The sequence below is a fragment of the Harpegnathos saltator genome, unplaced genomic scaffold (genome assembly GCF_003227715.2).
Source record: "Harpegnathos saltator strain DR-91 unplaced genomic scaffold, Hsal_v8.6 scaffold515, whole genome shotgun sequence".
In the NCBI taxonomy this organism is placed as follows: Eukaryota; Metazoa; Arthropoda; class Insecta; order Hymenoptera; family Formicidae; genus Harpegnathos; species Harpegnathos saltator.
This window is the reverse complement of record NW_020230333.1, coordinates 893935-920470: the sequence shown is the minus strand read 5'-3', so window position 1 is coordinate 920470 and position 26536 is coordinate 893935. Positions and strand designations below refer to the sequence as shown.

Here is a 26536-nt window from a genome sequence, read left to right as displayed (position 1 = left end):
AACCTGTATTTTCGAAAGCGTGTGTACGTGCTAGGACAGGTGTCAGAAGAGACTAAGAGTCTTGCAAAGGAATCACTGGACATTGACTATCGAAATATTTCTTTCTGGTAACGAAAGAGCAGAAAAGAGCGCCTTCGATGCTAAAAAGCATTGTTAGTTCCTTCTGTCCCTTCTGTACAATCATTTCGCTTCTCTCTTCCGACCTTTGGATTCCTCTTTGTTATATATTCCTCGACCAGTTCTTTTCATCCTTTACCAAAGATGAGAAATTCTCGGCTCCTTTTAAGATTTTCGGCCGTCGCTATGGTCATTTTCTTGATTGATGAGCGAAAAAAGTACACGCTCAAATGCTACTTGCTTTTAATATTTATTCTCAACTTCAATGAGTAATCGTGCGAATTAACTGGAGATTAAATTTGGATCTGATAATAAGACTGAACAGAAACGAAAATATCAGTTGGTATTGTTGTAATCTCAAATTAATTGCTTATAAAGGTACATTATCTGTAATTTTAATACGAGCAATCGTTATTATTGATAAATTTAGACAGTAAAGCTGTATTTTATACACGATAGGGAATACAACAGGCTTCGATTATATCGATCGATGACACTTGGTTTAACATTAAAGGGAAAAAAGATGCAAATATAGAGTAGACGCTGATTGGTTAAGGTCTATTTGATAATTACTAAACATTGCAGAAAAAGATGATTCAGGACTTTTGAATTGATTTTTAACAAGAAATGACGCTATATAATCGGTGAATATCAATTAAGCAACACATTGCTCGAGAGCGCAAGGCAAGAGACGTCGCCGTATTCTTCATCAATACAGACAAACTATGGCCATCTTGCGAATAAGTCGTAAGTAGGTGGCCCTTAAATTTTGGGCCAGGGGTTGCCTGGATCCCGCCTGGCGGGCGAAGTAGTTATCATTCCGCGCACAGGTGTATAGAGGGCGCCTAGGAGCAGGCGCGCGCGCGCGTGCGGGTTGCCACAACATGGCGCTCTCCATATACGCACGATCTCCCCGAAACGAAACTTGTCTCGTGGCGTGAAGACGAGCTTCGTTCGCGAAGCGTGCCCGAAAATTCTGGAGGGAACATTCCGTCTTCGTTCGCCTTGTTCGTCGTCGTCGTCGTTGCCGCCGCCACCGCCGCCGCCGCCGCCGTCGTCGTCGTTGGCGGCCATGTTTGCGCGGACACGGTAGGCGTTCACGGGCGGCACCGGTTCCTAGTACGTTCTCCAACTACGCCGGAGAACTCGTCGTCCCCACTCGCCGGTATGCCGTTGCGTTTCTGGTGGGGTACCGCCAACGATATTCCGTTGGTGTCGCTTCCACCACCGCTGACTCTCTGTCGCCACCTCCTCTCCCTCTCCATTGCCTCGTCCTAATGTCCCCACACGCGAGTCTCCTCTACAAGAGGGTAAGTTACCCCCGTGTCACGGTAGGGGAGAGTCGCCGAAATGGGTGGATGAGTGGGCGGGCGGGCGGCGCAAGGGGGAAGAAAGGGAAGCGACGTGATCGAACTACATCGACGATACTTCGTCTTCCACTTCTTTGCTCATCATCTTTGATTCCACTCCTCGAGAGCGGGGCCGTCTTCATGGCCTCCAATAGTACACTACTCGCAACACTGAGTCTCATCTTGTCTCGTGTTGCTTCTGCTCACTCTTACTCATTTGTCCTCATTCTGTTTTCTTTTTTTTTTTCCTTTTCCTCTTCTATTCCAAGTCACCCCAATCCCCTCCCCCTTAAACAACAACCACCATCACCTTCTCCGTTTTTACTTCCTTTCTTTTTCGTATTTTTCTTCCGCCTCTTCTTTCACGATTCAAAATCTCGAGGAATGACCGCTAAGGCCTATCATGATTATGTAATTATTTAAATGTAAATATTTAATTATCAAATTTATCCGCTAGAGTTCGCTGGAATTTTGCGGAGGCGAATGCGCCGTGATGCGGGTGGGAAATATAAACATATATGAATAATTGATGAAGATAATCCTTCCTGTATGGAGTTGACGATAATCTGTTTTATATTTTGCTCTTAACGCCTTAACGATAAGTATAGAGTGTATTTGTTAAGGTCATTCTACAATACGTGTCGTAAGTTGTAAACCGTAAGAACTAGCCAATTATAGCCGATTATTTTTGTAATAATCGATTGTGATTCGCCAATTTTTACGACTTACAACTTACGACACGTATCGTAGAATGACCTTTAAGTCAAGGCACATGTGTTATTGTTCTAATTTTTTTATGAATACATTTTTATTTCCTTTTCAGGCTATTTAACTAACTTTTTATTGATCCTGTTAATTCTGATAAATTCGATAATATCTTAAAAGATTAGATAATATTTTAAAAGTATAAAAAGCGACAAAGTACATTGTTTTTACTTGACGCTATGTTGATTTATAGGCAAATGGTCGGCCGTATACTGGTGGAAATGTTTCGTGCGGCTGCTAATAATGGGACAAAACTCGCTTTACCGGAAATCATGCACTGTATACAGCCAATTATCGAAGATACTGGTAAGTCGTTTACATTAATTAAGCTACTCTTACAGCCACATTAACAGAACACTAACATTGTAGTACAAATATTCAGTTGTTTTTAAATTTTGTGTACTATACACTAAAAAGAGAAAGAGAGAGGTCATACATGCTTAAGAACATTCTTAAAGAAAGCCACTAAACATTTCTGAACCAGGCACATTGTTTCTGTTCGTCCCTTTATTAAGATTGTTCCTATAATTCCCATAATTGTTTTAGCAAGCATAAATATATAGATACAATGGTCCAATGTCCAATTCGAAAATATTTAATATGAATCTCTAAGTATAACAGCGAAAAATAATTGAAAGATGTTTCAACGAAAACTTTTACTTTGCATTGTTTTTCAACTTACTTAAAGAGCATGGCTTCTTTGTGAAGTTCCAGACACGCGTCTATGCTCTGATCGTTTCACTTGTAAAGGGAATGCTAACATCGATGAGTAAGAGCCATCGCATACAAAATGACATAGAGATGCATGTGCATAGCATAAAATCGCCACGACCAATGAGCGTCCTAGAAAAAAGTTCTGTCAAGCCAGCGGCACACGGTGCCTGTTTTTGTGCTGGATTGCTTGCTGGATGAAAATATTGCGTTCTGATTGGTGCATTTCCATCCATCTTTGGAAATGTACCAATCAAAACGCAGTATTTTCATCCAGCACGAAAACAAGCACCGTGTGCCGCTGGCTTAAATGTTCATCAATGGGGCGGGTTTATATTCTGTGCATATGCATATAGATGCATATTATGTTATTTTGTGTACAATGGCCTTAATATTGTCAATATGATATATATATATATATATTTAATAATTTTGAAATTTTCAAAAGTCGATAAGTTAACAAAAGTTAGGGCACTATTATAGTAATATATTCTTGATAGTAAATAAAGTAAAAAAGTCTAATACTATTTTTTCTTTCGACGGATAATTAGCGAGATAATCATAAATTAAATATTGAAAAAGTTACCAAGTTTTCCTTAAATATTTAAAAAAATATTAGGCAAATAAAAAAATGTTTCAGACAGAAATTGTTAAGATTACTTGGTAGAAAAAGAAGAAATAATAAAAAATTGGGTTTTTTATTTTAAAAAATTAAGTTGACCTTCAACTGACCTTGAAAATGCCCTCCAAATAAAAAACTGATAATGCCATTCTCTTTCCCCTTTGAAATCATGGAACACGTGTTTTAGCTTTTTTTAATATCTTTTATAGTTTTCGAGATTTTTTACCTGTTACGTTCGAAACTTAGCACCCTGTATATATATATATATACATAATTTCATTAATGAGACTGTTTAAGTTGAAAAAAGGAAGAAGTTGTGTTTCAAATCGAATTTACTTTATTCGAAGTCCTAATCTCAACTTCAGCATAGTCAACCGATAGCTGGAATGACTTGTAGAGGTTTCCCTTTGATACAACTTGCGAAGAGAATGTCATAAATTTTCGGGTATCTTTGGTATCTTTGGAATGTTTACTTTCGGTGATAATTTGCGTTAAAAAAACAGACAGAAGCTGGACCGCTTCAAATTGGGAGGGTACGATGAGTAAGTTTTTGTAGACAGGAATGTTTTCGAAATCTAAATTTCAGTAGGACCAGGTAACTGGGACCAGTTACCTGGTTCACGATAGCAGATCTTAAGTGAACACTTCACTTTCTCGAAGATCCAAAATGGTCAAGTAATCTTTGCCGCAGTGACGGTATGTGTGTAGATCATTTTAGATAAATCCATGATAAAGGTAAAATAAAGGACATTCTTGGACATTCCTTTTAGACATTCTTGGAACCAACAAATTTTTAGCTTGCGATAATTTTCAACAAAGAAAGGTCTGAATAAATCAGTACTGAAGATATTTCATCGGCAGTCGCAGTCGACTTCAAGGATTTTAGTTTTCCTTGAAAAACTTTGATGTCTTGGACGAGGTGTGGTCGCATCATCCAACAAAGCGTACACAATCGCTTTTCTGTCCAAATCCCCTCGATGTCTCCTTCCTACCTTCTTATCGAGACCGGAGATCTCTGTAACACTGTAAGCCCAAATTTTTCTGTTCTTATACTTCTACGAGTCTCTTGTTACTAACCCAGACTGTTGGACATACTCTGATTTTTATTATCTTTAAAATCTCCCCGACTATTTTTGGGCCATATAAAGCAAAGAAATATTTGTTCAAGAGATAGGCATTTATCCCCATGCATTTTCGGTATGGTATTGTTACCTTACGTCTCGCATATGCTTTTACTAATTTTAAAACGGAATTTAATATTCACTCTTTGCGCTTTTGCCTCTCCTAGAGGACACTGAGATATTTAGTAGAAATTTTAACAAATAATACATAAAGTTATGTGCTTCGAAATAATGAGCGATTGTTATCAGCGTCAAAAGTAGATTTTATAAAAAAAAAAAGTCGGTCTCGCTGTTTAATCTTCCAGCTAAGAACAGTGCAAGGATGTTTATCATTGCACATTTTTGTCACCGTTTCTTATATGTTCGATGTGGAAGGATTGAAAATATTTACTTCTGAGCCAAATCCTTCACACCACTCACGCATGTCATAAGCATAAATATGGTAATAAGTTTTGCCAAAACTAGCTTGCAATTTTTCGTTTGCTTCCTAATCATTTTCCGCTGATGCTTATGCAAATTTGTGCTCACATTTATTAACACAATTTACTCATTAGAACCGAGATTGCGATCGTTAAATATAAAATCTTATCTTAGAATGACCCTAAAATTTGCATACCAACTGTAGTTAGAGTATTAATTAGTTCGATACTTGCAGTCGTGACATTAACGAGATACCGACTTTTCAGCATTATTTGAAATTTTAAAATTCTAGAAAATTCTTTAACTCTTAATCCTTAAAATATTCTACAGCGACATATAGTGTTAACCATTCCTGATCACAGAAATTCTACCAACATTAATTCGTACTATAAATTTGTAAACACAAATAATATGACGTGCACGCGTGAGATATTTTAACTTTGGCTTTGGTCTCTGAAATTTTTAAATTTGGACATCAAAAAATTTAGATTTGATTATATTCTTTTATTTCCATGATATTAATCCCATTATTGTATAGCGGCTGCTAATAATAAATATTACATATAATATTGAAATTTTTTAAATGTTCGTTACAATTGAACGTACATTTTACGTTTGGAGACGTATAAATATCCGAGCCGGCTGAATAAGAGGGCTGTTTCTCGGGAGAAGACAAAGATCGCCAGTCGTTTTCACGGGGGTTGAAAGACGTTAAGATAGCGACGGCGTTAAAGCAATGTCTTTAGAAGTAACGACGAGAGAACGACGTACCTCCGCTTCCGGTATGACACGCGACCGTCGCTTTTTTCCGTCGCAACCGGAAGTCGCTTGTGGATTTGAGAATACAACATTAAGCCCGTCACGGTATTTATACGCGAGAGGGTACGATCTCCCTGGTCGCAGACGTAAACTCACTCGGTTCTTAATTTAAACATCGCCTTCTTTGGTTACAAAGAATCTTGGACTTATCGAGCGACTTGACGATTATTTGAATATTTACATAACGCGTGGATACACGCCGTGTCTCGATAAAATATTTTATTCCAAGCAATATCATGTGAATTGTACTGCGTACGTAGACCGAAATTTAGATTTCTCTTAATCGCTTATTCAGACCTTTTTTCTTTATCTTGAAATACACGATGAGCATGCTGGGTTTGTGTAACTGATTTTCTATTATCTGAGGATTTGAGGAAAATTCGGTTATATGGAATGGAAAGATTTCTGCGGAAGGTTTCTGTTTAATCAATTGTTCTCGGTTATCTCAACTAAATTGTAAAATAGCCAAATAATCAGACAAACATTTCTAGTCTGGCGGTAACAGAAGTATCATTTCTAATTCCTGAATTTTCGGTCTCTCTATTCAGTCTCACGAGCTGAGACTTTTCTTGTACAGTAAGAGAATCTTCTTATATCTGCTCCATTTTCCATTATAAGTGCACTTTTAGTTGTAGTCGATTAGCATGATATTTTGTGATTTATATATTTAATATTGTAAAAAAATAGTGTACCATGTTGACGTGCGACTATGACGCTTATCTATTTTAGCATTGGATATCGATCTTATTGGACAAATAAGACATAATTAGGATGACTATAGGTACATCTGACATTAATTACATACAAATATTGATCGGGAAATTTGATTGAAATATTGAAATTGAAATTCGCTAAATACTGACTCTTCAGAGACATGGATAAATAAGCCGATTTATGAGTAAAATGAAAAGACAAAAATTATTTCATGTTAAGGCTGTAATTTCTGCAGTGGTTGGATATTGAGGAAAAAATATCTTTGACTACTTTATATATCTCTCTTTAACTTCAGCTAGTTTTACCATGAACATTGGGTTCTGTGCGAAAATTTGTTTCCTTTACCTGCAATGCCCAAACTGACCTGCAACATCAAAGAATGCGAAACGCATTCCTTCAATCTAGACCCATCCTGCCATTTGACTAAAACCTTTTTCAAAACCTTCATTCTCACGGCCAATTGTGTTCGCAGGATTGAAAATACAACGAAATATTTCGTCAGCTTTTCTATTTCTATTATTTCTCTTAAAAACATCAGGAATAATATCACAATGCCTGTTTTGTTAAAAATTTATCACTTAAAAATCAGTTGTCAATAATTATTAGCATTAGGTTTGAAGTATCTATATGACAGAATGAAAATATACATTAGAAATTCGTTATATATATATATATATTTTTTTTTTTAATGAAATTGCATATATATAGTTATAAAAAAAAAGTTTGTATATGGTTGTTGTAGCTAACCAAAGTTTTAATGGGGAAAGTAAAATTGAATTTATAAACGTAAAAACCAAGCTTTGCTCCTCGGTAAATTTCCGGTGTGAACTTCGTTCCAATGAAATCTCTATCTAATGTTTAACAGTAGAAAATTTCCATCTACGCTCGAAACAAAACTTTTCACGGGTAACTAATTATCCTTTGTTCTGTGTCTGCTAAGAAAAGAACAGAGACTTGAAAACCGAGAAAACCTAAGAAGCTAGAAAGCTCATATTCTTGAGAGACGGAGACGTTAGGGGTGGGGTCGTCGTCACGAATGATACAAATACGGTGTGCATCCGGAAATGTTAAGATTCGGGCACGCGAGAGATGCGCGCGATGCCGCTCGGTTACATCCTGCTGAGCACCCCAAAGGTGATGCATTTCCTAACGAGCTATATTTAGGAGCCACTCACGGAACATCTTGCCTGTAGCACGTGCCATCATCAGCACCGTTTTTCCATAGGGGGACACGCGGAAGAAGCCGCTACGATGTGGTACCGGCTCGCGACTTTTAGGGGGCACGCGACATGCTTACATTCTCGAATGTCGCCGGAGTTTTACGTATTTTTGGATATACGCAACATGCCGAGTCAAGTCGAGGAAGGAACAAACCCGCGCTGCCGAGTCGAACCCCCGATTGTTGGTCGCGATCGTTTTCAGAGTCACAGAGAGAAGAGAGAGGTTGGAATTTTCGATGTCGACGTAGACGCGCGGAAATTATCTTTATATTTTACACGTGACAACGCAGATACGCATTGAGATCGGTTTCTCCGCGAAAAATCAAATCGACGAGACGATATTCGGTATCAAAATCTGCACTATTATTATCATATTACTTCATCTTATCGTGTAATGTCTTCGCGCGCGCTCGTATCCGCGTGTAGAAAGTACGCCATCTTGCTTTGCAGCGAATCAGCCCGACCGACTCCACGAGCGTCAGATACTCCGTGAAATTAATAGATTTGTCGTTGCGTTACTTGCACTTTTGCACAATTTTGCATGTAATTCCCGTCGCACACCAAACGCGATGATGATGAGCGAAATGCAATGAGAACGTTTTTTTCTTTTTTTTTTCTTTTTTTTTTCTCCCTAAAAAGAATTAGTGTGCAACGGGCATTAGGTATCAAAGCGCAAGAGACCACAGATCGTGTCATATAGAGAACGATATTATAAGATAATAAATTATTTTATCGTTTTTCGATATGGCCATCTAGTGGTCGAGAGCGTCTACTACCTTTACGTGGCAATTACGAATTTATCTTTGTGTAACGTGTCGTGTATCGTGCGACGAATTATTGTCAATTCTCTTTATCGATGAATAATAAAAATGTTATTTATGCACCGTCAAAGTTGTTGAGAGAAAAATTCGCACATGTGACTCAAAATCAAGTTGTCGGCTACAGTTGACGCGTGATTAATGAAATTATACCGGCGCTCGCCGGCTGTCAACTTCATAATTGACGATCGTATCGGAAATGTCAGTGACCAATCGTGCGAAGTACTCGCATGCAGAAATATTAACAAGCTATTGAGGTCTCAGGAAAGAAGTCAAATAGACGTTCAAAAAGAGCAGGTCGACTAAGTTCGGGTAGATTCAAATGGACTTTGCATTTTTGAGAGGCGGCATGCGATAAGACTTTAGCTTTTGAGCAGTGGGATATTTTTGGCGGGACTCAGATGAGGAAGAATGCGCATGCTTTCTTGAGTGGAAGTAAGCGGAGAAGTAAACAAGGCCTCATGGGTGATTAATGTACGGAGCCTGGAACGGCCTATCGCGTCAGGCTGAGTCAGAAAAAGAGCGAATTTGCAAACGTGCTCCAAAGAGAAACGCGTGAAGGGCGCGGAAAGGCAAGAATAATCGAAACGGGCGGAAAGTGGGAAATATGTACGTTGTTCTGAAAATTCTTCTGCGCTTCGTCAGGATGCGCGCCTATCGCCTTACGGTACAGCTCTAGGCCCCAAATTGTAAAGTCGTCCCCCTCCCTTTCAGGATTCAGGACGCTCTACCCCCTCCACTCACACACCCTCCTACTCACTACCCTCCACTTTTTCATTCGGTGAGTCGTTTTCGACAATCATTTTTAGCCACGTCTAGCTTCAGTCACTTGCTTAGCGTGGGGAAGGAAATGGATTCTCCTTATGGGACTATTCCTCGACTTAATCATTTAACTCTCGTGTGCATATTGTCGCAGTAGTTTTCGACTTCACGTTCACGAAGAAGTTACTTCAGTGATCTAGCAATGCGATATTATGTCGAACATCGCCCAGATGGCACCTAGGTATTGTTTCGATATATTTGTCGGCTCTTCTCTGTAAATTTATATCAACTACTTAATTTGCTATATCGTTTCCGCACAAATCCTCCGTGTGCTTCGCACGATTGAGCTGGAAATAAATAAATTTAATTTCTGTCAACAGATGCTCAAGTTCGGTCAGATTTAGTGGAACAGCTTCCGCACGTGGCGATGATCTGCCACGAAGCGCCGCAGCTCTTCGGCCGAGGTGTTCTTCGCAAGCATCTGCTCGATATTATCATAAAATATCTTCGGGACATGGATAAACAGGCAAGTACAACTCAGCACGATTGTTGCCCTTTTTGTACTTTTTCTTCTTATTCTTAAGTAAAGACCAAGATTTCGTGAAGATGCAATGAATGTGTTCTTTTTTGTTCTTAGGTGCGACTGGCGGCTCAAAACGCGCTGTTAACGCTGATGAAACGGGGCCTCCTTCACAACAACACTATCGAGAACGAAATCTGTCCTGTAGTAGAATTTTTGTCCTACTTGTCGGCGGACTTTCTGAGCACGAGCGTCTCCGTAAGTTTCCCGCGATTCATTGCCTTCTTTTCTGTTTTCTCTTATTCATTTTCATTGCAATCGAAAGTGGCTGAAGATTTGGCATACAGAACTGCAAGTGTTATTATAGCTTCATAAAGTTGCATTACTTTCGAAGGAAAACCTATGTGCTACTTAAAGAAACATTTGGGAGTGTCTCTCATTGATTTTGATCGCCGTTAAATACGTTGAAAAACAAATACAGATAAGAAGCGCACATTTTTTTGAGCTTAGGAGGTAAAATAATTATTTAGATCCTATATCTCTCATATATATCTCATAATTCCAGAGACATTATCTCATGATCCATTTTATCAAATTATTTTCGAGATTATTTCATTCTCTAAATGTAGCAAACGCATATAAAAAAAATCCGTATAAAAATTGCCCCACAATATATTCGAAAATCAGCAGAATCAATCAGGGATGTTTTCAAGTGTTTCTTTCTAAAAAAAATTAGCACTATAAAGGTTGTGTCATAAATTTAGATTACAAAATTTATATTACAGAAGAAACAAAAGAGTTTTTGCCATGTATTTAATTTCCATATCTAATATATGTTACTTATAAACATCTTTTCTTGGAATTTTTATGTCAAAGTCAAATTTCTCTCACCTGTAAATATGTAAGTGCTATTTGGAAAATTAGCTTTCTTTGAGATTTTATTTTTGACACATACATGGGTTAACATTTTTAAATACACGTCATTCATTAAAGGACAACTTGGCTGTTCTTTTGTATCACTTGCCTGCTCTTTATGCTGAATCTTCGTCATTGACGTTCATACATTTCGGAATATCTTGCGCTCTCGATCGGAGATACATAGCCAAGTGAACGCGTATTCGAATGCGTATTGGAGTGAAACGCTCTTCCGTCGTATTTACAGATTCCTCCTGAAAGACATGGGTAGTGAGATGTTCTCACGCAATCGCGTCTCACTATCTTGTCTTTCATGCGGCGTCTGTTAGCCTCGACGTTGTACAATGAACCTCAGAATTACGCGGTAAAATTATGATAATCTGTTACATCAGTGGGAAACAAATCACCACCATCAGAAACGTCGAATCGAGGCGAGAAACGAATAAACGATCAGAAGAAAGGTATGAGCGAGGGAGAAACAGAGTCGAAGTGTTAAATTAATCGCATTTTAAGAATGATATCGAAAGAACGAGAGAGAGAGAGAGAGAGAGAGAGAGAGAGAGAGAGAGAGAGAGAGGAACACTTATTCGTCATCGTTTGAAGATCTTTATAAACAAAAAGTGGCCATAAAGCAACACGTGAAATGTGGAATCATGGAAAGCACAAACTCTGGCATCCTGGCGAAAGGCGGGGCATGCTTTTACCATCAAAGTTGGTTTGTCATAGAGTTCGCGACTATCACAGCCAGCTTTGATGAACAAAATTGTGTCCGTTCTCAGCGTGCTCCGATGGCTAAAAAGAACGGAGTCTTGACTCAGAGAATCGAGAGAGTGATAAAATAAGACGCGCGGGCACAGGGGGTAAGAACGGCAAACCGAAGAGGCATCCGAGGACCTATCTAGGATTGGGACAGTTAAGCCATACCTTTTGCGGTCCGATACATCAAATTGGTTGTGGAATGTTTCGAGTCATATCACAGCCATTTTGATGACTTTGGCCCGCAGAATCGATCGTCGAGAAGATCTCTCACCCATCGTTGATACATCAGAGAAATTTCTCTTGTCGTGCAACTGGCGTGCGAAGAAGGATCGTTGTTGCGGTGTTTACCGAGTGTACCGAGAACTTTATGCGTTTTATTGCCAGATCTTTTGCGAGCAATTAGGATCACCGCCGTATGAAGCTTCATCCGATGAACGCAGCATCAGGAGAAACGCGATCCAATCGTCAAATTGGTTGTGGCGTGTTGCTTCTCTAAATTTCATATCACAGCCATTTTTGACGAGTTGGATCGCCGTTTTATGCATCGCCTTCCGTACTTAACACAGAAATTGGAAAGGACATAAATGTGTACGTAAAAGATCTCTCGCCGTGCGAAGGTTCTGGAAGTAATTTCTTCAGCTACAGAAGGAAAGTGTACCCGCGTTGCTCACAAAGTGGCTGTGATATGCTGATGTAATAGCGCTCATATCACAGCCAGCTTTGATGAGCGTTGCGATACTCATAATTCAGCAAGTTTCATGCGAAATTCGCGTTAGGGACATTTCTGATGAACCTCTTATAAGTATTTGCTAAAACTGAACAAAAGCACATTGCAAAGGAATGTTAGAAAAATAAGCGATGACATATGCGGAGTAAAATGTCAATCTCGCTAAATCGCGCAACCCGTCGATGGTAGATTTTTTATGAGATATTCTCGGGCTGGAATTTTAAGACCAAAATGTCTCGAGGCTACGATAACTTTTAAATAAGATGCATTTAAATCGTACTGTCCGAAATTTATATCCGCTTAAATCGCTAGGTTATTGGATAATTACTCTTTTCAAATCAAAATGTTTGCTTTATATCTCTAACGCCGTTTCCGATGGTCTTGAGGTGTAAATATATGTATTATATCTACTTTATAAGATTTACTGTGATGTAAATATCTGAATGTTTAGGCGTAATTAGTATATATGCTCGCTATAATTTAAGCCATTATTTATTTGTTATTTGTTATTTGTCATCTTCGTTGTAACTAGACTATATATTATTCTATGCTATGTGATATAAATTCTTGTTTGTAATAGCATAAATTCTACTTGATTAATATGCGTTTTCTTACAGAAGGGAACAATGATTGTTTGAAATTGACTGTTCCACCCATCAGAGTGGTTGTGATGTGGTGTTGTTAATTCATATCACAGCCAGCTTTGATGAGCGGAACGGGACGATTTATCTCAACCGAGAAATATTTTAAAATATATCTTCCACTTGGTTAATGCGTAAATGCACATAGTATATTAACACAAAATTGTGCACTTGTTACGTTAAATCTTGTACCAATCAGGACTATGTAATCGATGTAACCGTATTAATATTTAAGAAATTATGCGAAGCTGTATTAGATATAATAATTTTCACGGAAAGGAAAATATGTACAATGTCACGCGCGCTTCTCTTTTACGTTAGACTTGTCATAACGCTAGCAAAAATTCATTTCAACACGCACATCCCATATTTTATATTGATTCGCAGCTCATGTGTAAACTGGCACCGCTGATTGGTAAAGAACTCACAGAAAGGGTCTTTCTGGACAGATACATCGACATGTGCGAAGATGACGATATGTCGGTGCGAAGAATCTGCGCCACTCACTTTGGGGAAATGTGCGCCGTTGTGAGCAGGAAGGCACTATTTCGAAAACTGGTGAGTCCCCCCCCTGATCTCATAGATACAAGAACAAGGAATCCGAGAAATACTGATGAACACTTGTGCTGTGCTGTGGAGACTGCATTGTTTAATACTACCATTCCAATGCCCTCGTAGTTCCCTACGTTCATCCATTTGTGCGGCGACCGAGTATGGGGAGTGCGAAAAGCGTGCGTCGACGTGATGATGCCGGTCTCTTGTTGCTCGACGCTGGAACATCGTCGGTTGTTTCTAGCAGAAATATTGACAAAACATTTGAAGGACGAGTCCAAGTGGGTGCGAATGTCTGCCTTTCAGATACTCGGACCGTTCATATCGACTTTCGCCAAGCAGTTCACCGAAGTCTCTTACAATCAGCACGGCGAGTTGGTATATACCAGTACGCAGGATAATTACTTTAGGTATAATGTGTCGCACTTCTCGCTTTCCATCACATTCGTGTCGTTGCGTGTGCATGTGTGCGTACTTAAATTGGATAATGGCTCTTTTTGCAGCGTACGTTATCCGTACGAAGGCATGTTCCCTATGAAGAGCGTGATGCGAAATCAAACACCCGATATGGATGATAATGCCAAAGGCGCTTCTTTTCACATGTCTGTGATAAATACGAAATCCCCCGTAGCGGAGTCCTGGGAAGGGAACGAACACCAGAAGAATAATGATCCCACGAACCGACCACGCTGCGTTTATTACACTGCGTTTAAGAACAAGGTATGTAAGTAATATGCGTATGTATATAAGAATTTCAATAATATCTAAATTTATTATTATCTTCGAAGAGCGTAACATTGCACGTTAACTTTGTGTTTTATTACGTCTAAAACGACAACAACGATCATTCGTTCATTTTTCGTTACGTATTTGTATGCATACTGTAGAGCTATAATCAGATATAAAATCTTGCTTTTACGATGTTTTGTGATATGGATGTTCTTTGACTCGACTTTCAGATGCAAAAGAGGCCTATTCTATCAACTCTGAGAGAGAAAGATACGGACGAGACGGAGAAATACAATCCATTTTTATATTATTATATTCCTCCAGAGGCACCACTGGACGACGAATTGATTCATGCCGCGAGGCAATCGGCGATGAATCGTAATAACGCCGAGAAAGTGGCAGCAGGAAAAGAGAATGTCATCGATGAGAATAGTTCTAGTTCTTCCGAAAGCACTTCATCGAGCTCGAACAACGAGGAAGAGGAGGAAGAGGAAGAAGAGGAGGAGTTAAATACGAAGGGTCAACCGAACGTGGATAAGCTCGATAATCATAAAGAAGAAGATAACGACGATTACTCGTCGACGCACGACGCGAACGAGTTGTTAGAGGACACACTCTACATATGCTGCACCATGAACCAGAAGAGCATCCCTTTTAGTTTCAATAACAAGTTAGACACCATAAAGAAGCAAGGCGAACACGACATCGTGCCTCAAGAATTGATCAGGCAATTCGTGTCGATGGTTGACCCGGAGCAATGCGCAGACATGGGTGCCGAGATACCACATCATTGTGCCTTTAGTTTTCCCGCGGTCACACTCACGCTAGGTAAAGAGAAGTGGTATTGCTTGAAGAAAGCTTATCAGTCGTTATCGAGCGCGAAGCAATGGAAGGTCCGGCGTACACTAGCATCTAGCATTCACGAGATCGCTCTGATCCTCGGCGAAGAACTCACTGCTACTGATCTCGTCCCGATCTACGATGGCTTCATCAAAGATCTGGACGAAGTCAGGATAGGTGTACTCAAACACCTCGCGACTTTCCTCAAGATACTCAAGCCTACCGATCGTTGCCAATATCTGCCAAGGTTAAGCGACTTCCTCGCCACTGACAACGAATGGAACTGGAGGTTTAGGGAGGAACTGGCCACGCAGTTGCTCGAGGCTGTGACTCTATTTAGCCCAAAAGATGTGGCCAAAAGCATCGCACCATTATCTCTTCAGTTACTCGTGGACAAGATCGCCGCAGTTAGAACTGTCGCGCTTGACCTGGTAAGATACTTCTTACCTTCTCTTTCTCCTTTCTTCTCTCTGTTTCCTAGACAATGTGTTATTTATTCATTCGTGATTAGTTCGAGACACACTGACAGCTTGATGCTACATCGCTAATTTTTATGTTCACTTTCGTGCTTTTTCAGGCGTTGCTCAGCGTTGCTGAGCGCGTAATTGCCGTTGCTCCACTTGTCACATTTTTCTTGCCATTATTTATATCTTTATCACTGTGTCTATAACGTGCAGAATGATCAAGCGAATTCTTTGATCTTCCTTTACATCATTTTCAATATCACTGCACTTTTTACCTTTTTCTTTTTCAATCTTGGTAAATAACTTGGAGAAAATTTTCTACAACGCTAATAAAATCCATCTCTTTTTCCATATACTGCGAATGTCTCTGATATTTTCCGCTCGCGCTATTCCGTTCTAGGTCACTCGAATCGTATCCCACTTGTCCGTCGACGACGCTCTGGTAACGTCGCTTATCCACGAGCTTCGTGACACCTTGGTTCCAAATAGCAAAAAGTGGATACGTCGGCAAACGTATGCGATCTTGTGCGCGCACCTATTGCACAACGGTGCCGTCGCGGGAAGTATGTTTACTAAAGAAATGTTACCAAACTTGATAGGTTTGTCATTCGACAGGGTACCAAATGTAAGATTAGCCGTAGCGAGAACCTTAGCGAATAATGTGAGCACGATGGGTCGTAAGTATCATGTCGTTTTAGAATGAGCTTTCTCGATATCGCAGTCATACAATCGCAGCATGCAATTATCCTGTGTATCCTTATAATTTCCAGTAGACGGCTTAGGTGCGGAGCGAATGGAAGAGGTGGATAGAATACTCAAAAAAATGCGCCTTGATGCCGATCGGGATGTGCGAGTGTTGGCCGGTGGTGAGGAACAATTAGTGGATACAGTATCGCAAGACTGCGTTGTAGTACCGCAGGATGAGGCGGAGAACAAGCAGCCGAGAAATATATTATCCTACAACGAAGTTGTTTACGTTCCACGAACGAGAATGAGAAGGGAAAACGAACTTTTTGTATCGCAAGATGCGCCTCCGTTCTTCCACGCGAGTGACTAGTTTTGTAGCGAAAACCAATAAGCCAAAAGTATATTCTAACTAGCTACGAACATCAAGCTTCAGCCGCGAATCGTTGTATAAGTACCAAATCAACCGGCGGGGGTAGTCCCGATCGCAAGCGGGCCGGCGACGTAAAACAAAGCTCAAATGTTAAATATATCGTTCATGATTTTTAAGTAAACGAGAATAATAGGTACGATATGGTTTACAATGTCTGTCACATTTAAGTACTGATATGCATTTGCGTCCTTTAATCTAGGGAGAGAGACTGTGAATATCGATGGTCGCAACGATGCCATGCGATCACGTAAATAGCGTGTAAATGTGGAAACATTTGTGTATATTATGGTGACAGTAAGTAAAGTACGTACTTGCGTGTGCGTACGTGAAAGGATATGTGCGTTTTACCATTGTGATTAATTTATATATTGTAGCGCCGGTTTATACGTTGGTGAGCCGAATGATGAAGAATGATCGAAGGTGCTGTATCGACGCGGTTTCTCATTCGTTTCATTTTTACAAACGTTCAAATAATACGAGTTTTAGGCGCTATTATATTATTATTATTATTATATTATTTCGTAGCATTTTTACTATATACTTAATCGAGAAGAAGAAGAAAGAAAGAGAACCACGTCGTATTCAACTGCATTAAACAGATTAAATTAGACATCGAGGTGCATTTTGCTAAATCAAGAGAATCTAGAAAATGTGCCATGCATTAAGGATATTTTATACATCGTTGATGAATAAACGCACGCGCGTCACGGAATAAGCTACTTGTTGACATTATTCGCCTTCGACATAAGAAACAAAAAAGAAAGAAAGAAAGAAACAGTAAATGTAATTTTCCACCCGATATCGATGATACGCTCGCACGCGTCGAGTCGTAATGATTTAACGTCAGTGCGTCAGCGTGCTTCACTATGTTTTGCATTTATAAAAGCAGTCTTGATAATTGTATGTTTATTAGATTATACATATATTCACCAAATAAGAAAGAAAAAGACCCGCGTATTGCGCTATATTCTTAATCGTATCGCTAATTGAAGGCATATACGATGCGATATAGCGGCACTTTAGCAAAATGTAATTATACAAATATGACGTACTTGCGTTTATCGAGCATTTGGATTAAACAATCGCTGCCTACGGAGAACATTGTTATGTCGTCTGGCTTCATAAAAAAAATGGAGGTCACACACATGTTACGCATGTAATACATTTAGATTCTTGCGTTAATGCCTAAATTAATTGATAGATAAAAAAATAGATTAAACAGTCAATTGAAATTTTTACAAAAATTTTTTTTTTATGAACGATATTACAATAAATGAGTGTAGAAAGGAAAGATCTATAATAGTGCAGGGTGCTTTATAAATATTGTACGATATCAAATTTTATAATACGCAGTATGCCGTTTGATAAGAAGAACGAAATTGTGCGCCATTTCATCGAAGAGGAAAGTAAACGTGTAGACGCAAATTGGAGCAAATCGGAGTGGACCTCCACGAGTTATACCGCGAGTTGCACAGAAAATTACTTAGTTATATGATATTCGTTAACATTTTGTAATATTAGTAAAGAACTGAATCATCGCATTGCGTATGTACGATGATTAATACAATTGAGCTGCGACAGACATACTCTTTAAGCAACGAACGCTCTTGTTGTTTGTGAATACTGGCGCAAAGATGTTAACGGAAATATACTGTATAATATATTATGTACTTGATAATGAAACGAAGAATATGCAACAAACGATTTGTTATACATTTACGTAACACTCGTGTTTAAACGTGGACTAAGTGGAGAAAGTAAGTGAAGATTCTCGAGCCTGTAAAAACCTCACTCGCATGTTATGTAATAAAAACATTTCATACAATGATAATGTTTATATTGTTCTGCGAACATAAGATTTTCAACGTTTTTATTTCTCCGAACGAACACTGTTATCGACACAGCAACAAGATCAAATCGAGATCCTTCCATTATTTCATTTATTTTTGCGAAATTGTTGTGACTCTGGATAACTGTTTTTAGATGAAATTATTTTCTCTTGGGACATATTGTTGAAGTGCAGGATGATACGGTAGATTCGATATTTTTTCGTTCTTATCAAATATGCACTCGTACTTATCACCATGCATTTATCCATCGGAAACAGCGAGATTTTCAAAATATTCCAAGAAACTTTCCTGGCGGGCATGCGGGCAATTGACATGCCTTCTCCTCCATTTCAATTTCCGCATCGTCGCAATCGCGCAAACAATGTCTCCACCTGATCTGTCGGCCTTTGCCGCAAGTGACACTACAACTGCTCCAATCTGTCCACCTGTTCCACTTGCGAAGCCGTTTCCTCCTGCCTTGGGAATTTGCTCGTGTAATTCTCGAAGCGCTGGAGGGTATCTGGAAAGCTCTTTCTTCTACGGTGTCTGCCTGACGGTTGTTCGTTAAGCGCTCATGATTGTCGACATCTCTTACAAATTTAGATTTGTAATTCAAGTTTTCCGAAAGCCTCGGCACTCGATCCGACTGTTCACTGACACAAGAGCCCGTCGTCGTGTGTGGAGTTTCGCTATAGTTGCTCACATACATTTGTAATTCATTTACCTTAAAATGAATTATATAGAGAATACTATTTACACAATTTTCAATTGTCCTATTATAGTAGAATAATTAAATTAAATTCCTGAAATGATGAGATATCTGATGGACGAGAAGACTTTCCAGATAATTTTTTTCTTTTCTCGGAGTGATATGTATTTTTTGTTAAGACAAGTCTGGCCGATAAAATACGAAAATGTTAGCGCAAGTTACCTTAACGACTAATTTTTCAACAAGCTCTTTAATTTCTTCGATGGATCTCACAGCGCGATTACCACGAGCCTTTCTGTATATGGTTCTTTTGCGTTTAGTATCTCCTATTATTTGTCCAGTGTCCTTGAAATGCCTCGATTTTGTCGTATTTATATTGTTATGTAAGTAACGTTTGGACATAATTTCTTGATTTCTCTTTGTGCGATATTTCATATCCTCGTCTGCGAATTCAGCAAATTTTTTGTCCGTATGCTTATATTTATCGTCCTCCTTCTGGTTCTGATCGGTTCCCAACGAAATAAATTTAGTTGGATCGTCCATTTCCTTTTCCCTCTTTTCGGTGTAATTGAAACTTGGAGTAAGTTCAATATTTGTAACGGTGTTATTAATTTCGTCAATTGCCCCATATTGTGATCGAGTTGACATAATTGAAGAAGGACTGATTGTTATAGGATGATCTATCCAACTGTTGGTATTAATAAACGAAGACTCATTCGTAGGGATTTTTTCAATACGAACTCGCAATTCCGCTTTACCGGTGTGCACGAAAGGTAATACGACGATGTTCTCTTCTCGCTGTTCTTTAAGTCCATTATTGTTAAGTGACGATATTGAATCGCTCTGATTTATCAGTGTCTCGGACTTATCAGCTTCCATTCTTTCGTAATCGGTAGAACCAGTTTCAGCAATATTACTGCTATTCAAACTTCTATTCTCAGATTCCCTTTTCTTCATCTTAGACTCTGTCTGTGATTCGTTGATCCTGCTGGTACGAACATTGATTTCTGTATTTTTCCTTCTTTGCCCTGTAAACAATACAATAGAAACAGCAAGTGAGTTAAAAAACAAATTCGAATGTAATATTTAAAAACGAATATAATATTTATGTATTGAGTATTCATGACAGAAAGATGTGACATGTACCTGCATCTGTTTTCTTCCTGGGAAACTTACGGGATGATTTCAAGGTACCACGTTTTTTACCTCCGACTTCAGCTTTGATGCGATATTTCGGATGTCTAATATTTCCTTTCACACGTTTTCTATGTTGCCCATTTCTAGGCAAGACGCCTCTTTTGTGCCGTAAATACGTCCGATTACTTACATCGATTACTTCAGATTCAACTTTATGATTTGAATCGATGTAGGATTTAGACAGCAATTGGTCGAACGCAACGGTCGTACCGTTCTTGCTCCAGAAAAGTGGGAAGGAATCATTTGTAGATTCACTTCTTTTAACGCGAACATGATCGGCTAAATCCTGATTGCTCCTCATATCTTCCGTTATTTCTGGACCATTATAATCCAGCAAAGTTCTTTCGTTTTTCATTATATATTTATATGCACTTTTTGCTATCCGATCATTTTCAAATCGCGGAATTTCGTTTGAAGATGTCAACCTGATCAAATCATTTTTACGGAACGTTCCTTCTTTCCGAAAGTTTCTGGCGGAATTAGGCACCAATGTTTTCTTTTCTTCAAAATCTAAGTTTTACGTTTGTCGTATTAAGTGCTATTATTATAATTTTCCTTAAGTGCACAAGTAAGATAGGGAAACGATAAAAACAACAATGATAAAGATAAATACTTGAATGGTTCGTATTTTCTGTCACGTTTCTGGCATCTGAGAGAAGAAACATTAGGATCACCCAAATAGCCAAATAATAAGTTGATAATTTCAGCATAACACGACTCATTAATGACAGCGCTGAGCAGGATGGAATCGATATTTGTAATTTGTTATCATGAACGTTTTTACATTTATATATAGATAAAATAATTTGAGTGACATGGCACAAAATGTGTACGTCGTTATAATGCGAAGAAATATTGAACCTTCTCCTCTCTTCGTTATATCATTCGATCTCATCCACAAAAAAAAACAGGAATAAAATGACAAGGTTCATACCTATAGAAATGTTGATAACATAGAGATAATCATCAAAAAGGAGGAAATGGGCATCGACACAGCACAGATCAGAACCAGAAAACTATGGACATTACCTTTCGACGCTGTGCGTTCGCAAAATAGAAAATAGACATAAACGTCGCATGGTGGGTGTGTTAATTAAAAAGACGCTCATTGTGCATTCTGCCTTATTAATATTAATATATAATTTTTTATTGCATTTTTATAACAAAATTTAATTTAAACCATGTGTAATTACTATGTGATTTTCTGGAAGTTTTCTAAAAGTGTAGAAAAGCTAAACTTTGTATTTTAAAACTATTATTGAAAAATTTTATTTATTATAAAGATTTACTAATAAATAAATTTGCATGAATATGTTACCCATGCATAGAAGCACTGTTCCATATTTTTACCACATGACACCACTAAAGTCAATTTAGAATTTGCTTTTAGTTCCTATAGATCTTTAAATGTAAAACCAGAGAGAAGCCTGAGAGCGGCCACGCCGGCGTTTTTGGCGACATGCATTTGAATGAGAAATCGGTCCTCTCGGACGAGCGTCGAACGATTCGGTAATTCCCCGAGACTCGGAGAACTTTGATAGTAAAAGGCGGACGCAAGACTGGAAAGTGAGAGCGTGACTTCGCTTTATGGTTTGCGATCTAATAGTTCAGAGGGACTCGGGTTATCCCCATTAGACAAAAACACTTGGCGTACCCAGGATGCATAAAAACAAAAGTTGTAGAGAAGGTCGGTGAAACGCGTCGTTCTGAGGAGTTACTTGCGGTTGAATAAACTAGCCCAGAATTAAATAGCAATTATAGTACGTTTCGTCAAGTACGTAATTCTCGATACTGATTTACTCTCTCTCGTTTCTCTGCGAGAGAAAATGAACAATTAACACAAATCGCTTTTCTATCCGCGTACTTAGTTGAATAAACTAGCTCAGAGCTAAATAGCAATTATAACGTCTCGACGAATACGTGAATTAATTCCGCGACCTCGATTCCGCCTTGAAACACTGCGAGAGAGACAGTTTCCAGCGGCATAGTTTGACCGTAAACGCGACTCGCGTATTTGATTCCGAATCAAAGATACGAATGGTAAATTAGCGCGCCGAGAGCGACGCGTCGCGTCGCGCTAATCTAAGGACAATCGGCGGTATTATGCGGGCGCGGCTCGGTCGCGGGGAAACGCGTTTTGGATGATTGTCGAGGCACGGACGATACGTACGTGGCGTAAGGCCTGCTTCCGCGGCGCAGTAACAACAACGACAACGAAAAAGTAGTTTGCGCCAGATAACAAGAGATAATAATTCGGATAATAATTAGAAGAAGCAATTTTTTACAAAAATATGTATAGAAATGCATATGTACAGAAAAAGAATCATGTGCTGTTGAACGAGGTGTAAGTTTGTACGCGATGCCGTGTTTCTCAAACCCGCAATTATAGGCGTACCACAGACACGAACCGCCAGTAAATGGGCGTAGAACGGACACGCACCAAATAGGGACTTTACCGGCAGCGTCCGCAAATGGGCGTAATCAATGTAGTTCCCGGCTACAAATGGGCGCAGATGGCGTTAAGATCAGTCATCAAAATGCATGTCGCCAAAAACTCCGGCGTGGCCGCTTTCAGGCTTCACTCTGGTAAAACCATGAAGCTAACATATATAGTGACAGGTCAAAGTTTTGGAACACTGTTTTTCAAGGAATAATTGATAAAATAGAATGAGTGATGTTAATTTAAGATAAAAAATGTCAGCATATACATTGATCAATAAAAATATCTTTTTATAATTTAACTATTAGGTAACTATAGGTTGTTCGGAAAGTTCGTTTCAAATTTCGCGCGCTCCACATTTCTATGTAATCAGTAAGAACGAGGGCGCTCTAAATGATTTTATGTTTGTCAACAAACATTCCCGGATCTGTGAGCCCGCTAAGGAAACTTCGCAGATCTTCCTAAGTGCAACTATTTCGTCAGAAATCAGTTTGAAAAATGGAGAACCAAAAAGTCCATTTTCGTCATGTGATGCTATATTGCTTTAAACGTGGCTTCACGGCTTCGCAGACCCTGAATGAAATGTTCTCAGTATATGGAGATGCCTGCGTCACTCACCAGACAGTTCGAAAATGGTATCGAAGATTCGAAGCTGGCGATTTCAACATGGAAGATCAAGCTCGCTCAGGCCGGCCTCAGGAGGTTGATGAAACGCTTCTTATGGATCTCGTGCACGAAAATCCTCGAGTGACAGTTAGAGAACTCGCCGACACTCTGCACAAGTCTGTTTCCACCGTGCATTACCATCTGAAGAAGCTAGGATTCTCAAGTCGACTGGATGTGTGGGTGCGACACGAAATGAATGAACGGCAGTTGCTGGAACGCGCGAACGTCTGCGATATGCTGTTTCAACGGCACCAAAAAGAACCGTTCTTGAAGAGGATCATAACAGGCAATGAAAGTTGGATCCTATACAATTATATTAGCCGCAAGAGGTCGTGGGGAACCAGCGACGCGTCTACGCAAACAGTGGCCAAGCCGGGGCTTCATGCGAAAAAGGTTCTTCTGAGTATCTGGTGGGATTTTAAGGGCGTGGTATATTATGAGCTTCTTCAACCAAACGAAACCATCAACGCGGCGAAGTACAGCCTTCAACTGGACGAACTGAAGACTGCCATCGCACGGAAGCGCCCTGAATTGGCCAACAGGCGTGGAATTGTTTTCCATCATGATAACGCCAGACCTTACGTCGCAATGTCTATCCGTAGGAAGCTGTTAGACTTCGAATGGGACGTTCTTCCTCATTCTTCATATTCTCCCGACCTTGCCCCATCTGACTACTATCTATTTCTTTCTTTAAAAAATTTTCTTCGGGACAAGAAATTCGAGTCTTTGAAAGTCCTCAAAAGTCATCTTAATAAATTCTTCGCCAATAAGAAACCTTTATTTTGGAGCAAAGGCATCATGCAGCTTCCTGAAAGATGGGCCAAGGTCGTTGAACAAAACGGTACATATTTGCTTCAATAAAGTTCCTCTTTGTGCAAAATATTGCGCTCTTAATTTATTTCAAAAATTTGAAACGAACTTTCCGAACAACCTATTTTCATAATATAGAAAGAAACCCAACCCTTGAATAATGTAACATTACACTAATATAATATATCCAGTATGAAAATTTTTAACTGCAATGATAAATTGTATCATAATAAAAATAAAAGTTATACAATTGAATGAAACAAAAGAATGACCATTATATAATTTTTTATTATAAAACATTTTTATTATAAAACATTATATAATGTTTTATAATACAGGAATATCAGGAAAGTGCAGTGAATTTAAATAATTGCAATTACATACAAACAAGGAAAGACAAAAAAAAAATATATATATATATATATATTTGCAAATATAAATTTATACAATTTCAACTGTGGCACCAACCTTCATTAGAGACTCTTTTAATTTCTCTGCTTCATCTTTTGATATATCAGCCTGTACTATTGCAGGAACATTTTCAATAAACTTTTTGGCCTATTTTAATAAAACTTAAGATAAAGTTTCTTATAAGAAAGTATATTATTTAACATTAAATATTAATTAGTCAATACCTGAACAAGATTTGTATCTGGCAATAGATTCTTCACTTCTTTGATCAAGGCTATCTTCTGTTTATCATCAAAACTTAGCAACTTAACAGTGAATGATGTTTGTACCTTTGTTGGTTCTTCTGATTCCTAAAAACACAAATTAATCATGATGATGATAATAATAACAATTAATCAATGTGTCGAAATTGTTTTTAATCATCTTTCTATATTAAATTGCTTCTAAAGTGAAATATGAAGAGTAGAAGCAAATATATATATATATATATAATGTAACAAATACTTTGACATCCTTATTACAACAAATTACCTCTACTGGCATAGCTGCATATCCTCCCATAGGCATAACAGGTGCATCTGAGAGATTGAGTCGTTTCTTTAATAGATCACTAAGTTCTGCTACTTCTATTAAATTGAGAGCAGTGATGTCGTTGGCTATTTTATCGATTTTCGGATTGACCATGTTGTCGACATTTGACACCGGTGCAGTTTGCACTGTACTCGTCGCCGCATTTGCTTCCGCTTGTTGAACTACGCTAGATACGATCAACACATAATTGTTTAAATAAAATATCTAATGCAAGTGAGGTTATGTAAGCTGGAGATTTGCAAGTATACAACGCGTTCGAAATTTCTCAACCTTACCATTTGTGAAATCGACGAAACTGACAAAGCCTCTGTCGGGATACCAAACGAAACATGTTCATCATTTGGAATCGATTATGAATATATTTATGACAGCGTCAAGTATACAATTATTAAGGACCGGTAGGAGAGTAAGCACCTGGCACATAAACGTAGTCTTAAGCTGGTTGCACACAGGACACGACAACGCTTGCCGCATTCTGTGTGCAACCGGCTTTAATAGACCTGTTCGTTTTGTCTGCATTGCTGAACTGGTGCGTTAAGTTAAAGTGAGACAAACGTAGGTTTTCTCACTTCAACTTGGTGCACCAGTTCAGCAGTGCAGACAAAACGAACAGGTCTAATGTCTCGTTGGTGGACATGGTTAACCGAAATACAAATGGTGCAAATGTCATGTTATCTTTAGCGTAGCTACGATACGTAAAACTGATTTTTAATACAAATGTCTATAAAACGTGTAAGAAGAGTCTGAAAGACACCTTACTAAACTTTATTTTTTAACTTACCCACTGTTATTTTTAACCAACAAATTTCGCGCGAATTTTACTTACCAACAAATTTATTTTTAAATTACTTAATTTTCTACTGAAAGACAAGTTTTATTTCAATATATATGTAAAGTAAAATAAAAATGAAGGAAATTTGCGCACAAGTCTCTTTTAGAGTTAATATACCTAATATTAAATATAACATACATACATTAATGCTGAAATAGCAAATTATAAATTTTTTTTAGTGATGTATATATATATGTATATACACACACATATATATATATATATGTATGTATATCACTCAGTCTGGTAGAGTATTGGGATTGTATTATTTGCAGTAAAATAACAGGAGGTGATTGATAACGAAAATAAGACTTTATAAAAAAATGTTCGTAAAATACATGTATGATAA

General features: G+C 38.5%; 3 protein-coding genes across 9 annotated transcripts in view; 1 reads left to right on the top strand and 2 right to left on the bottom strand.

The window, feature by feature from the left end:
- LOC105186384 (serine/threonine-protein phosphatase 4 regulatory subunit 1) overlaps nt 1-18527 on the top strand; it is a 137595-nt gene extending 119068 nt beyond the window's left edge. For all 7 annotated transcript variants that reach the window (XM_025302826.1, XM_011146535.3, XM_025302827.1 and 4 more), the window contains 9 exons: nt 2425-2537; nt 9819-9964; nt 10076-10216; nt 13388-13558; nt 13679-13962; nt 14056-14272; nt 14512-15552; nt 15986-16262; nt 16356-18527. In XM_025302826.1, coding sequence (XP_025158611.1) covers nt 2425-2537; nt 9819-9964; nt 10076-10216; nt 13388-13558; nt 13679-13962; nt 14056-14272; nt 14512-15552; nt 15986-16262; nt 16356-16642 — 2677 coding nt within the window. In that variant the 3' untranslated portion in view covers nt 16643-18527. The remainder of the gene's footprint in view (nt 1-2424; nt 2538-9818; nt 9965-10075; nt 10217-13387; nt 13559-13678; nt 13963-14055; nt 14273-14511; nt 15553-15985; nt 16263-16355) is intronic.
- Nucleotides 18528-18557: 30 nt separating this feature from the next.
- On the bottom strand, nt 18558-21139 carry LOC105186402 (uncharacterized). Its single transcript, XM_011146577.3, has 3 exons — nt 20387-21139; nt 19463-20268; nt 18558-19255 (listed from the first exon to the last, which is right to left on the bottom strand). Exons 1-3 carry the CDS (start codon nt 20790-20792, stop codon nt 18818-18820), a joined length of 1650 nt encoding a protein of 549 aa, XP_011144879.2. The 5' UTR covers nt 20793-21139; the 3' UTR covers nt 18558-18817.
- Nucleotides 21140-24761: 3622 nt separating this feature from the next.
- mRpL12 (mitochondrial ribosomal protein L12) lies at nt 24762-25855 on the bottom strand. The gene is made up of 4 exons (XM_011146542.3): nt 25631-25855; nt 25296-25521; nt 24989-25114; nt 24762-24911 (listed from the first exon to the last, which is right to left on the bottom strand). The coding sequence occupies exons 1-4, from the start codon at nt 25693-25695 to the stop codon at nt 24795-24797; spliced, it is 534 nt and encodes a 177-aa protein (XP_011144844.1). The 5' UTR covers nt 25696-25855; the 3' UTR covers nt 24762-24794.
- Between the last annotated feature and the right edge of the window lie 681 nt (nt 25856-26536).